The sequence below is a fragment of the Acomys russatus genome, chromosome 7 (genome assembly GCF_903995435.1).
Source record: "Acomys russatus chromosome 7, mAcoRus1.1, whole genome shotgun sequence".
In the NCBI taxonomy this organism is placed as follows: domain Eukaryota; kingdom Metazoa; phylum Chordata; class Mammalia; order Rodentia; family Muridae; genus Acomys; species Acomys russatus.
The window spans coordinates 5,266,675-5,278,951 of NC_067143.1; the positions used below are offsets into that span (position 1 = coordinate 5,266,675).

Genomic DNA, 12,277 nt, shown 5'->3' on the forward strand with positions numbered 1-12,277 from the left:
ATAGGTCCTTGCCACATGCCCCAGGGTGGCTCAGATTCACAGCAGGCCCAGGAGCTCAGCTTCCTCCTGGCCTCAGTTCTGCTCTTACATGCGCCATGGTCCTTCTCTCATGCAAGGACTCAAACTGCTGTTCTGCATTTCCAGCACTGTTGTTAGGAAAGGTGGCTGACATGGAAGGGGGGGGGGGCGGGGCGGGGACGGGACAGACAGACACAAGAGCACACAGCAAAGGATCCAAAGTCCACAGCCTAGCTAGACTACAGAGTGAGTTTCCAGGGCCCGCTTCAGCAGTTCCATGAGACCCAGCCTCAAAGTGAAAAGAAAGCAGCCCAGCAGAATGTCGGCCCAACAGTATGAGAACCCGGGTTCCAACCCCAGGACTCTGAAAAAAACTTAAATCCTGTTTCTCAGTCCTGGTTCCTTTTTTTTTTTTTTTTTTTTTTTTTAAAGATTTACTTATTAATACATATACTGTTCTCTACCTGCAGGACAGAAGAGGGCATCAGATCACATTCTAGAGGGCTGTGAGCCACCATGTGGTTTGCTGGGAATTTACCTCAGATCCTCTGGAAGAGCAGGCAGTGCTCTTAACCTGAGCCATCTCTCCAGCCCTCCTGGCTACTTTCCTTATGGGCACATCACCATCGGATTCACTTGGGCAGGTTCCTAGAACCCCATGCACTCTTATTTTCAGCTCAGCGGCCTCTGTATGCCTGAGTTCTTCCTCTAAGGCCCTCTCTGTATGAATCTGGGATTATCGGAGTGGAGTGACCTGGCTAGAAAGCTGTAGTTCCAGTGTCTTCCTGTCCACCTATTTCACCCTCAGATTCTCGGTGGCTTGGTGCTCAGCTGAGGGGCCGGGGGGGGGGGGCGGTATCCTGTGGCTTCATATACAGCCCTGGGTTCCCCATCCCATGCTCCGAAGTTTCACATCCTCCCTGATGGGCCCCAATCTCTAACTCAGCATATAGTGGACATCCCGTGACCCTAGCTTGCTCCACCCTCCCAGCATGCACTGGCATTTCCCAGAAGCTAGGCTCCAACTTGTAATCTTCTTCACCCAGCCTTGGTTTTGTTTGGCCTGTCCCTTTCAGTGTTAGGGGTGTAGCGTACTTCTGAGCTTGCGTATTGGGGCCTCTTCAGTCTCCTACACAGTAACAAAACTTAGAACTAGACAGATTACTCCAACAAACTCCCAGGACCTGGCTCTGCCACTGGAGAAGGCAAGTACTGCTGTGTAGGCAGAGATGCTGGCATGGTAATCACATGTGGATATCCACACAGAACACAGTAAGTAGGGCCCCCCCCCCCTTCTTTCCCATGTGATATGTTCCCACATACAGAAAAACCACCAGCTGCTGTTTCAAAAGGCTTTATTGTTACTTGGTCCAAGTCTTGGGAGGGGCTCCAGGACGGATACAAAGCTGCCTAGTAGCTTAAGAGGTTCATTCGGGTGGAGGTCCTAAGGCTGGCTGGTGCAGAGCTGAGGAGGGGGGAGCCCTTGGGAGGCGGGGAGGCCTCTTAGTCGTGCTTGAGAGTGAGGCGTTCAAAGAGATACTCGCCCAGAGCCCCCTGGGGCCCGCCAGTCTGTGCTGGCTGCGGCCCAGTCACCCGTCGGATGTTGGTCAGGTGGTTGCCCATCTTCTTGATGAGTTTCACCTCCTCATTCAGGAAGTGGTTTTCCAGGAAATCGCAGAGGTGAGGGTCTGCGCGAGTGGACCCCAGGGAATGAAGATCCAAGAGGGCCTGGTTCAGGTTCTTCTCCAAGGCCAAGGCAGCTTCCATGGCCTCCTGGGTTTTACCCCACTCATCCTGAGATGGCTTCTGCACACACAAACGGCACTGTCTCAGAATTGCTTACATCCCTTCACCTACCCAAGCAAAGTGGGCACAGCGGGGAGGGGGACGGGGACAGCGCTGTACGTCCTTAATCCCAGCACACTGAGGGGGTTTGGAGGAAAGACTTGAGATTTCCATGTCAGCTACGGCTACAAAGGGAGACTCTGCTTCCTCCAAACCACCACGGTCTGAACTCCTGTGGTATTAATTATTAACTGCGTTTCTCAGTTTTTGAGATACTTGGGACTTTGGCTGCTCCTATCTACACGTTCCGAGAGGTGACGCAGTGACCTGGAGTGTGACACCCTGTTATCTTCAACGTCCTGCCACCCCTTACCACACCCCACCCTGCCCCGCCCAGGGCGGGCACGCAACTTCCCAGCAGCCCCCCAAGTTCCGGTCAAAAGCAAGGAGCCGCTTGCGCCAGGGATGCTCGGTGGTGTGCCTGCCAAGTCCGCAGCCCTTACCTGCACATCCTGGAAGAGAGCGCGGCCCCCGCGGTCGTTCTGCAACTTGAGGAGACGCTCGGCGCCCTCGCGCTTCTCCTCGGCTAGTTCGCGGAAAAAGTGGCCCACACCCTCCAGAGCCACGTCATCCCGATCAAAATAGTAGCCCTGCAGGAAGCAATGTCGCAAACCGGAGTTAGCGGGACGCAGTGGCGCAAACTTTTCAGTTGCAACACCCGGAAGGTAGAGGCAGGTGTATCTGTGATTTTTCGAGGCCAGCCTGGTCTACACGGCGAGTTCTAGTCAGGCCAAACTACACAAGTGAGATCCTGTCTCAAAATAAACGAGAAGAGTTTGGGAGGGGGAGGGGGCGAGGCCGGAGAGCGGTGTCCTCCCCTCCGTGGAACAAAGGCGGCCCGCGCGTGCGCAGAAGGTTGGGGTGCGGTGGGGGGAGAGACCCGCAGTTGGGGGTAGGGGAAGCAAGCCCTTCACTCACCAGAGAGAGGTAGGTGTAGGAGGCCCGCAGGTGCAGGTTGACCAGACGGTTGACGGCAGCTTCCACTTCGGTGGAGTAATTCTGACGAACCTGGGAGGTCATGGCTGATCGCAGTCTGGAGCTAACCGCGAAGAGACGATGCTGGCTGGTCCTAGGAGCCGAGGGAGGGCGGCGAAGCGCTGGTCCCGGAGGCTGCGGCTGGAGAGACCCTAAAGGCGGCGGGAGGCCAACAAAGGGAGTGCCCGGGTCTGTTCCGTTCAAACACTGTTGAAGCAAGACACAGATCCACGGGAGCTCCCTGGCGCTGCTCCCGGGCCCGGGCAGGCGCGCTCCCTTTATAGGCTGCAGCCCCCCCACGGGGGCGGGACGCCAGATGCCAGGGATTAACCAATCGGCGCTGGCGTGAGGCGGAGCCGGGAGGTTCTAGTTGACCAACCCGGAGGTGAGGGGCCATCTCGGGTTCCCTCACCCTCCCACTACGGGGTGTCACGCGCTTGGAGCTCGAGGCCGTTGTGAAATGGAAGTTTGGGGGAAGGGCGGGAGACGCGATTCCCTCGCGGGTTCTGAGGAGGGATGCTACGGCGCGGCGCCAAGGCGACCCCGGGGAGGGGATGACTTTGCAGTCTTCAGGGGCGGCGGGGGTGGTGCGGTATCTCATCACACAAAAGGCAGTTTTTTGAGCCTGAGAACATGAGTTTCGGGACGTGCTGACTGTGGGGGTATTTCTGTAATGCAGAGGGAACCTCCAAGGGCCCAAGAATTGCTCCAGGATGAAGGGGCATCACTTCATGGAGTTTCTGAGGGCCCTGGAAATCTCCTTGAGGGATGGAAGGGGTACCCATAATTATAGGGTTTTAGGTTCACAATGGGAACTTCGTTGTTTTTTTTTTTTAACTTTCTGGGTGGAGGTCTTGAAATTCTTGAGGTGGCCTGCAGCATAGAAAGCTTAACTAGAAAGCATTGGGATTTTCGTGTGTGCATGCATCTTGATGCTTTGCAAAGTAAGGTGACACGTGGAGTCCTGGTCAGCCTGTTCGGTCTGGGTGCTGTTATCAGGGGACCTGTTTTTCCAGGAACAGAGATGTGCAAAGGAGTGGCGCTTTGGGGAATTCCTGAGCTGCCTTTTTTTTTTTGGAGACAGGGCCTATGCTAGTCCTGGCCTCTCTTTGTAAACCAGGCTGGCCTCGAACTCAGAAATCCGCCTACCTCTGCCTCCTGAGTGCAGCAATTAAAGGTGTGCTCCACCACACCTGGCTGAGCTGCCTTTCCTGGATGCTAGTCCAGAGGCTTCCCTGCAGCTTGCTCTTTTGGAATCACTTAGAGAAGCCTGAATCATGAACTCAGGACCCAGGAACATAGTCTGGTTTCAGCCAAACACTTGATGCATGCCAGGTCCAAGTCGACTTTTTTTTTTTTTTCCGAGACAGGGTTTCTCTGTGTAGCCTTGGCTGTCCTGCACTCGCTTTGTAGACCAGGCTGGCCTTGAACTCAGTGATCTGGGATTACAGGAGTGGGCCACCACCACATGGCTCCAAGTCAATTTCTAAGGACAGGGCAGGCTTTACCAGGGTTCCAACCTCAGGAGCGAGGGGGCAAGGGGAGAACTTCCCTTATCATGGAAGGGGAGCTGAAGGAAAGATTGGTCGAGAGAGCCCTGCCCTGGAGCCTGGGGAAAGAAGCACGAGGGCCTTTGAGGAAGGGAAGGCAGGGGCAGCAATGCTGAGTCACGCTGAGCTCAGCTTGGTGGTGGTGGTTGTGGGGCAGGCGCTGGCCTCACCCAGGCTGCCAGCCTGTTGTCACCTGCTGAGATGGGGGCTGTGGTCTGTTTTTCCCTACCCCCTTCCTTCCCCAAGTGTGGTCAGGCAGTTGTCTCTCTCTAGGGTGGCTGTCCTACACATTTCTTTCTCCTGACTCGATGTCTGCGGTGCCCTATTGATTTGGGGGACAAAAGTTACTCATTAACCACGGTGCTTCCGAGCCTGACCTTTGGCCTCCAGGCCCTGACAGGCCTGGACAAGGCTGTAAAAGACAAAACCCAGGAACCCAGAGAACAAGAGTCCAGAGGGGGGTGGGGTGCACACATGCTGGTGGGAGTCTCAGAGGCTGGGAGCGGGGCGCTGGCCAGGCCCAAGTCCCATTAAAAATGTCCTCCCCCCCTTCATTTCCTGTGCCTCTCTAGTAAGCCAGCACCTAGGGGTTTGCTCCCATTCCTCTGGCCTCCTTCCTCCATTCTGTTCTTATAGAGCCAGCAGACATGCTGGGCTCCAGGACAGCACTGGGTGCTTACTCTTTTTTTTTTTTTTTTTTTTTTTTTTTTGGTTTTTCGAGACAGGGTTTCTCTGTGTAGCCTTGGCCATCCTGGACTCACTTTGTAGACCAGGCTGGCTTTGAACTCACAGCGATCCGCCTGCCTCTGCCTCCCGAGTGCTGGGATTAAAGGCGTGCGCCACCACGCCCGGCTTGGGTGCTTACTCTTTACGGAGCTGTATGTTGCAAGTCGCTGCTTGGCTGCCTCAGGTGGACCGTGGGTCCGTGTGATGCCCGCAGGGTGGACATGGGACCATACAATCCAAAGTGGACCTGAGGTTTATTGTCCCCTTCCCCGGGCCACCATTCCCACCCCTCCCAATAATTACAAAAGTAAGAAAAATGCCTGTCCCCTGTCCCCATTCATCCCAGAAACAAAATGCCATAATTTATGAAGAAAAGACACAGTCCAAGGCAGCGGGCGGCCTCAGCCCATCTTCTTCCAGATGGTGAGTGAGGCAGTGAGGACTCCAGCCACAAAGATGGTCACTGTCTGCCATGTGGGCGTCCCGAAGTATGAGAGGAGGCCGTCCTGAGAACAGAGACATCGGTGTTACTTCAACACGTCACATGAAGGAAGGGGTGCTAAGGGGACCTCAGACCTATAATCCCAGCACTCAGGAACCCGAGGAAAGAGGGTTACAAGTTAATGTCAACCTGGAAATTTTACTGAGATCCTCACTCAGAAAACAAAACATTGGGGCCAAGCAAGATGGCTCATGTGGGAAAGATGCTTGTTCGCCAGGCCTTTATCAACATAAACTCCATCTCCAGAACCAACAGGGTAGGAGAGAACAGACTGCTGCAAATTATCCTGACTTCCACACACATGGCACAGTATACATGCTCACACATGTACCTATATGTAAAAAAAAAAAAAAACACCCCAAATCCCTATACAGGAAAACAAAAAACAAACAAAAACCCACACCAACAACCCAAAACCATGATTCTAATCTAGAGATGGTGGCCCACACCTGCAGTCCTAGTGGTTGACAGATTGAGACTGAAGAGCAGTGTTTGGACTAGTGTGGGCTCCACAGTAATCACTAGACCAGCGGCGAATTTCGCCATCTCAGTAATCGAATGAACAAAACAAGCTGGGGTCGAAGGGTCACCAGGGCACTCGAGAGATTCCGGAAGGCACCTATCTGATGGCACTAAGGGTCAGTGAGCACCAGATGCTCCAGGCCAGTAGATCTAGTCTGAATGCCTGGGACACCTCTGTGGTGACCCTAGGATTGAAAAAAGTGTCTCTCAACCTGAAGCTCATGACTCCCACAGGGTCACATATCAGATTCATAACACCAGCAAAATAGCAGTTATGAAGTAGCAATGAAACAATTGTATGGTTGGGGGTCACCACAACGTGAGGAGCTATATTAAAGGGTGGTGACATCACGAACTGGAGCAAGGCCTGAGGTCTCACCCAGCCACCCTGGTCTTGGATCCAGACAAGCAGCCGCTCTCGGAGGAAGTCCAGCGTCCAGCCCATGATGGTTCTGATTAGTTCCGGCACTTTGGTGCACAGAGCCTGCAGGAAGTGGGAAGGAAGGTTACACTTGGGAACCGAATCCTGCTCCCACTCCCCGGAGAAGATGACCTCAAGCCTTTGCTTTTAGCCCTCTGCCGTTACTAAGCAGTCCCCCCCAATGGTTTGAGTCAGCTCCATTAATTATAAACTAGGAAGCCTCCCTGACCAGCTCAGGAGCCCTCCGTGACTCCTCAGTGCCCTCTAGATACAAACTGAAAGGCTCGCTGGGCTTGGTGGCACATACCTGCAATGCTGGCACTCGGGAGGCAGAGGCAGGGATCTCTGATTTCGAGGCCAGCCAGGTCTACAAAGTGAGTTTAGGACAGACAGCCAGGACTACAGAGAGAAACCCTGTCTCGAAAACCAAAAAACAAGCTGGGGGTGGTGGTGCACACTTTTAATCCCAGCACTCGGGAGACAGAAGCAGGTGGATCACTCAAGAGTTCGAGGCCAGCCTGGTCTACAAAGCGAGTCCAGGACAGCCAACGCTCCACAGAGAAACCCTGTCTCGAAAAACCAAAAGACAAAAAAAAAAAAAAAAAAAACACCTAAAAGGCTCAACAGTAGAGCCTAGCATGTGTGTGCCCCTGGGTTCCATCCTAGCACCAAAAACAAACACTGGGAAGAGAGCTAGGAGTCCAGCATGTTTGAGTTGAGCGGCAGGGCCCAGATTCTTAGGTTTTATTCTTATCTATCTTTCTGCCAACCTACCTACCTTTTTTTTTTTTTTTTGGTTTTTCCAGACAGGGTTTCTCTGTGTAGCCTTGGCCATCCTGGACTCACTTTGTAGACCAGGCTGGCCTCGAACTCACAGTGATCCGCCTGCCTCTGCCTCCCGAGTGCTGGGATTAAAGGCGTGCGCCACCACTGCCCGGCCTACCTACCTTTCTTTTATTTACTTATTTTGTTTATTTTTTCAAGACAGAGTTTCTCTGTGTAGCCTTGGCTGCCCTGGAACTTACCTTTGTAGACCAAGCTGGCCTCCAACTCACAGTGGTTCACCCACCCACGACTCCCGAGTGCTGGGATTATTTTTGTTGTTATTCCAGACAGGGTTTCTCTGTGGAGCCTTGACTGTCCTGGACTCGCTCTATAGAGCAGGCTGGCCTCGAACTCAGAGATCTTCCTACCTCTGCCTCCCTGAATGCTGGGATTACAGGTATATGCCACTGTGCCCAGCACTATCTACCTATCTATTTCTTTTTTTTCCCCCACCCCTATTTACTTCTGGAGACACACTGTCTCTATGTAGCCCTGGCTATCTTGGGACTCTCTGGAGACCAGATTGGCTTAGAGTGCAGATACACCAGCCTCTGCTCCCTGAGTGCCGGGGCTAAAGGTACGCCTACCACTCCTGCACTAGACACCTAGTTCTTTTGGAAGGACAAGGGTGTGGCGTTCCAAGATGTGCCCAGGACCTAGATACACCTCTGGGTCCCTGGGAACAACACTGATGATCTGGAAAGACCGAAAGCCCACAAGGCCCGCACCCCCAGTGTTGTGTGAGCTGAAGTGTCCCAACAGTGCCCGAGTCTACCTTGAACTTCTGAACTAAAGAGTCTTGTGCCTCACCGGGCATGGTGGCACATGTCTTTAATCCCAGCACTCGGGAGGCAGAGGCAGGTAGATCGCTGTGAGATCGAGGCCAGCCTGGTCTACAAAGCGAGTCTAGGACAGCCAAGGCTACACAGAGAAACCCTGTCTTGAAAAACAAATAAACAAAAACAAAAAAAGATTCTTGTGCCTCAAGTGTACCTGGGTATACGCACGCACGCACGCACGCACGCACGCACGCACGCACGCACGCACGCAATCTATCCCTTGCTAATACAGGCTGACTCTGCGTGACTCAAACCTTGGGTCCAAGCAACTTGTAGAGAGGTTTTCCAGACCAGGTACGACCACCTGTTGGCAGACTCAGGCCTTGCTCTCCTGACTAGAACATTGTCTTCCCAGCCTACATTTTGGATTCCAAAGGGGACTACTGTACAGAGCACTACCCTTCTGCCTCCAGTACCGATGTCCCGTCAGCTCAGGCAGGAGATGGGAGGTGGCACGAAGGATGAGCAGAAGACTGTACTGGACATGTGCCAGCACCGCTGAAAACAACAGACCTGCCTCAGCCTCCCGCTCCTGCCCTAACATACTCCACCACAGCCTGGTCCTGCGCTCGCTCCGTATCTAAAGACGACCTTGAACTCTGGATGCTTCTACTTCCAACACCAGCCACAGCGGGCTTACGTGGTACTGAACCCAGGCTGCTACATGTGCTGGGAAGCACCTGCCTGTCCTGGGGTTAGCTTTGTTTTGTTTCTAAACTAAGCCTCAGGTTGCCCAGGATAGCCCAAAGCTCAGCATTTGACTGCAGTTAGCTTTCAACTCCTAATACGCCTCAGCCTCCTGAGTCCTGGAGATACAGGTATGTGGCACCCTATCAGTTTTAAGGCCACCCGCCCTGACAAATCTCTCTAGACCTTTCTGATCCATCTTGCCTTGACTTCACACCTACCCACCAACCAGAGCTCCGTCAAGGAAGGGTTAGCCTGCTTTGTTCAGGGCAGAGGCCTGGCACTGGGGACAGTCATCATACTTGGGGGCCACCACGTGATTGAATGAATAACCGAAGGTGCAGGCATTCAACATACAGCGACCTCTGCATTCCCTGATGCTCGCAGACCTGACGGCAGTAGCCGCCCCCCCCCCCCCCCCCAGGACACTGTAGCTGCCCACCTTGAGCACCAGTTTGCTAGCGAAGTAGAAAAGGGCCACCACCCGGCCCCAGTTGAAGTTGCCGTCGGCAAACATCTCGGCTGCCACACGGAAGAAGACCTCTCGGGGGGAGTCCGTATCCACGTCAGCAATCATCCTACGGGGAAGAGAAGAACAGATGATGGGCAAGGGGGGGGGCAGACCCAGTATGGGGGGAGAGATCCCACGTCTCCCTCACACTAAAGATAAAGAAACAAAGGCCAGAGCCAAGCTGAAAGAGGAAAGTAACAGTGGCTGGGAAGGAAACAAGACGCATAGCTACGAAAGTGAAGAGAAGGAATGGTACCTTGAATTAAGAGCCTCAAGGTCCCAGGGATTAACTGAGGTAAGGCAAAAGCTTGTCTTCCTCAGTGGAGGGCTGGGTACGGCTCAGCAATAAGGCGACCACCTTGAGGGTGTGCCTCCATGGTCACACCTGCCTATAATTCAACAGCCAGGGGCTAGAGGCATGGCTCAGTAGTAGAGCACCTGCAAGCACCTAGCAGTGAGGGGCTGGAGACATGACTTTAGGGTACAGCACCTGCATAGGACCACACTAGTGAGAGGCTGAGAAGCACAGCTTTGCCTAGCATTACACCAATGAGGCGCTGTGAGTACAGCCAGAACCCACCAGTGATGAGCACCTGCCAAGCGTCTACCGGCAAGAGGCCAGAAGGCAGGGCTGGAGAGCTGGCTCAGAGGTGAAAAGCACTGGCTGCTCTTCCAGGGGTCCTGAGTTCAATTCCCAGCAACCACATGATGGCTCAAATCATCTACAATGTGATCTGATGCCCTCTTCTGGCCTGCGGGTGTACATGCAGGTGGAGCACTGTATACACAATAATAAATCTTTTTTTGGTTTTTCAAGACAGGGTTTCTCTGTGTAGCCTTGGCTGTCCTGGACTCACTTTGTAGACCAGGCTGGCCTCGAACTCAAAGCGATCCACCTGCCTCTGCCTCCCAATAAATCTTAAAATAAATAAATAAAATAAAATAAAATAAAAAGAGGCCAAAAGGTGGGCTCAGAAGAAACGACTTGGCTAACATCCACCAAGCAAGGGGTTAGGGGTGCAGCTCAAGGGTAAAGGGAACACCTGGTCCCTTGGGAGGATAAGAGTGCCCCTGGATTGACCCCAGGTCCCAGGCAGCATACCTCTGCAGCTCCATGTTGCTGTCCAGTTCATCTCCAATCCGCCTGAGACACTCGCTCAGCTTCTTGGTGGATGGATCCTGGGGTGGCTGCTCCAAGGTCAGCTCAGGTGTCTCCCCTGCCATCCTCCCGGCTCGGTCCTGGATGAAACTGGGTGTAAAAGGAGAAGGGGGAGGGGCACAGTGAGACACAGAGCATTACACTTGAAGCCCATCCCACCACAACGGGGCCCCACACTCACCCCTGTAGCAAAAAGGCGCCTGTCTTCATGATCTGCTCAGAGCTGGTGGGCCCTAGTGGAGAGAGAAAGAAAGGGGTGCCTGGGCTCCTGAGTGCCAGGGAGAGTCAGGGGGCTGCACAGGCCCATAACCCTCAGGGGAGACAGAGCTGGGGTCCCTAACATTGAGACGTGACACGGGAAGTAAGGCTAGTGCTTCTGATGGACAGGGGGCGGGACCCGCCCGGCCCGCCCGGCCCGCCCGGCATCCTGCCTCTCCGCAGACCCAGACAGCTACACACCAAAAGCAAACAGACCCCAGGCCCGAGGGGCGGCGCCGGGACCCGGCCCAGCCCAGGACACCAGCAGGAAGTGGCGCCAGCGACAAGCCCGGGCCTGCCCCGGGGGCGCGCACGCGGATGTCCGCCCTCAGGGTGCGGGTGCGCCCGTCGGGATGGAGGATCGGCGCGCCCCCGGCCTGCTCCCGCCCGAACCCAGAGCCCACGGGCTCCCGGGGTGCCCCGACCGGGCCTCATCCTCCGCCTCCCGCCTCACCGCCGCCTCCGAGCTGCTCCCCGGACCCGTCCATCACCACCGCTGCCTCTCGCCGGGTGCGCCCCGGGCGGCTGCAGCGCGCCCCGGTCACGTGACGGCCCGCGGACGTGCGCCCTTCACGTGGGTGCCCCGCAACATGGCCTCCGCCCCGCAGGACGGGTCACGTGGCCGCCGCGGCCTGCCGGGGCGGGGCCTCTGCCGGGAGAGTACGCGTGCGCGACGGCGCCCAAAGCCGGACCGGTCCCCAGGGTTAGTCCTCTCTCCGTGGAGGAGCGGCGGAGGGCACTGCGGAGGCTGAAACGGAGGGTTCGCCGCGAGTTCAAAGCCTGCCCAGCATGGGGAGGCTGCGGCAGGAGGGGAGGACTGCCTCAAACCCAAAGCCAGGCAGGACAATAGCGAGACCCCCTCCCTCCAACTGGAAAAAACAAAACACTGGACCAAGGTGATGCCCTGGGGGAAGAGTGAAGCTGTACGGTTGCGGAGGACTTTGAGGCAAGCATGGACTGCATAGTCAGAGCTGCGCTACTATGGCCCTACCTCAGAAGCAAAAATGAGCGGTGCGCGGTGGCTGCCACATTTTTCATATCAGCTAAAAGCAAGCAGGTCTCTGCATTGCTAGGGACAAGTCAGCTAAGCTACACAGTGAGACCCTCACTCAATAAGCAGAGAGAGGAAGGGGAGGGAGGCCCCGGTGTTATGGTCCATGCCTGTCATCCCGGACCATGGGATCGCTGTGAACCGAAGCCAGCCTGGCATACAGAGAGAGACTATAGTCTCAAAAGAAAGAAAAGGGTCGGGCAGTGGTGGCGCGCTCCTTTAATCCTAGCTCTCGGGAGGCACAGGCAAGCGGATCTCAGCGTTCCTGGACCAAAATGTCATGGCTATACAGAGAAACCTTGCCTCAAAAACAAACAAACAAAAACAACGAATGAATGAGAAAAAGAAAACAAGATAGCAACAGTCCAGGGTAGACTCTGGAGTGTTC

General features: G+C 54.9%; 3 protein-coding genes across 3 annotated transcripts in view; 1 reads left to right on the top strand and 2 right to left on the bottom strand.

Moving 5' to 3' along the window:
• Positions 1-1,475: 1,475 nt before the first annotated feature.
• Ftl (ferritin light chain) lies at positions 1,476-3,103 on the bottom strand. Its single transcript, XM_051148525.1, has 3 exons — positions 2,782-3,103; positions 2,307-2,453; positions 1,476-1,824 (listed from the first exon to the last, which is right to left on the bottom strand). The coding sequence occupies exons 1-3, from the start codon at positions 2,881-2,883 to the stop codon at positions 1,522-1,524; spliced, it is 552 nt and encodes a 183-aa protein (XP_051004482.1). The 5' UTR covers positions 2,884-3,103; the 3' UTR covers positions 1,476-1,521.
• Positions 3,104-5,385: 2,282 nt separating this feature from the next.
• Bax (BCL2 associated X, apoptosis regulator) lies at positions 5,386-11,396 on the bottom strand. The gene is made up of 6 exons (XM_051148524.1): positions 11,293-11,396; positions 10,762-10,813; positions 10,524-10,670; positions 9,353-9,488; positions 6,518-6,622; positions 5,386-5,620 (listed from the first exon to the last, which is right to left on the bottom strand). Exons 1-6 carry the CDS (start codon positions 11,324-11,326, stop codon positions 5,516-5,518), a joined length of 579 nt encoding a protein of 192 aa, XP_051004481.1. The 5' UTR covers positions 11,327-11,396; the 3' UTR covers positions 5,386-5,515.
• Positions 11,397-11,428: 32 nt separating this feature from the next.
• The window catches only part of LOC127192398 (zinc finger protein 120-like), a 31,213-nt gene continuing 30,364 nt past the window's right edge, over positions 11,429-12,277 (top strand). The window contains 1 exon segment of the mRNA XM_051149680.1: positions 11,429-11,541. Within this exon segment, the coding sequence (XP_051005637.1) occupies positions 11,429-11,541 (113 nt within the window).

What these genes read in the sequence shown, in the direction of transcription:
- Ftl (XM_051148525.1), bottom strand. Translation starts at nt 2,883, where the DNA reads ATGACCTCCCAGGTTCGTCAGAATTACTCCACCGAAGTGGAAGCTGCC. An exon ending in CCTACACCTACCTCTCTCTG is followed by an intron (nt 2,454 to 2,781) that starts GTGAGTGAAGGG and finishes TGCTTCCTGCAG; the next exon opens with GGCTACTATTTTGATCGGGA. An exon ending in CTCTCTTCCAGGATGTGCAG is followed by an intron (nt 1,825 to 2,306) that starts GTAAGGGCTGCG and finishes TTGTGTGTGCAG; the next exon opens with AAGCCATCTCAGGATGAGTG.
- Bax (XM_051148524.1), bottom strand. Translation starts at nt 11,326, where the DNA reads ATGGACGGGTCCGGGGAGCAGCTCGGAGGCGGCG. An exon ending in GGAGCAGCTCGGAGGCGGCG is followed by an intron (nt 10,814 to 11,292) that starts GTGAGGCGGGAG and finishes TCTCTCCACTAG; the next exon opens with GGCCCACCAGCTCTGAGCAG. An exon ending in TCCAAGACCAGGGTGGCTGG is followed by an intron (nt 5,621 to 6,517) that starts GTGAGACCTCAG and finishes CTCTGTTCTCAG; the next exon opens with GACGGCCTCCTCTCATACTT.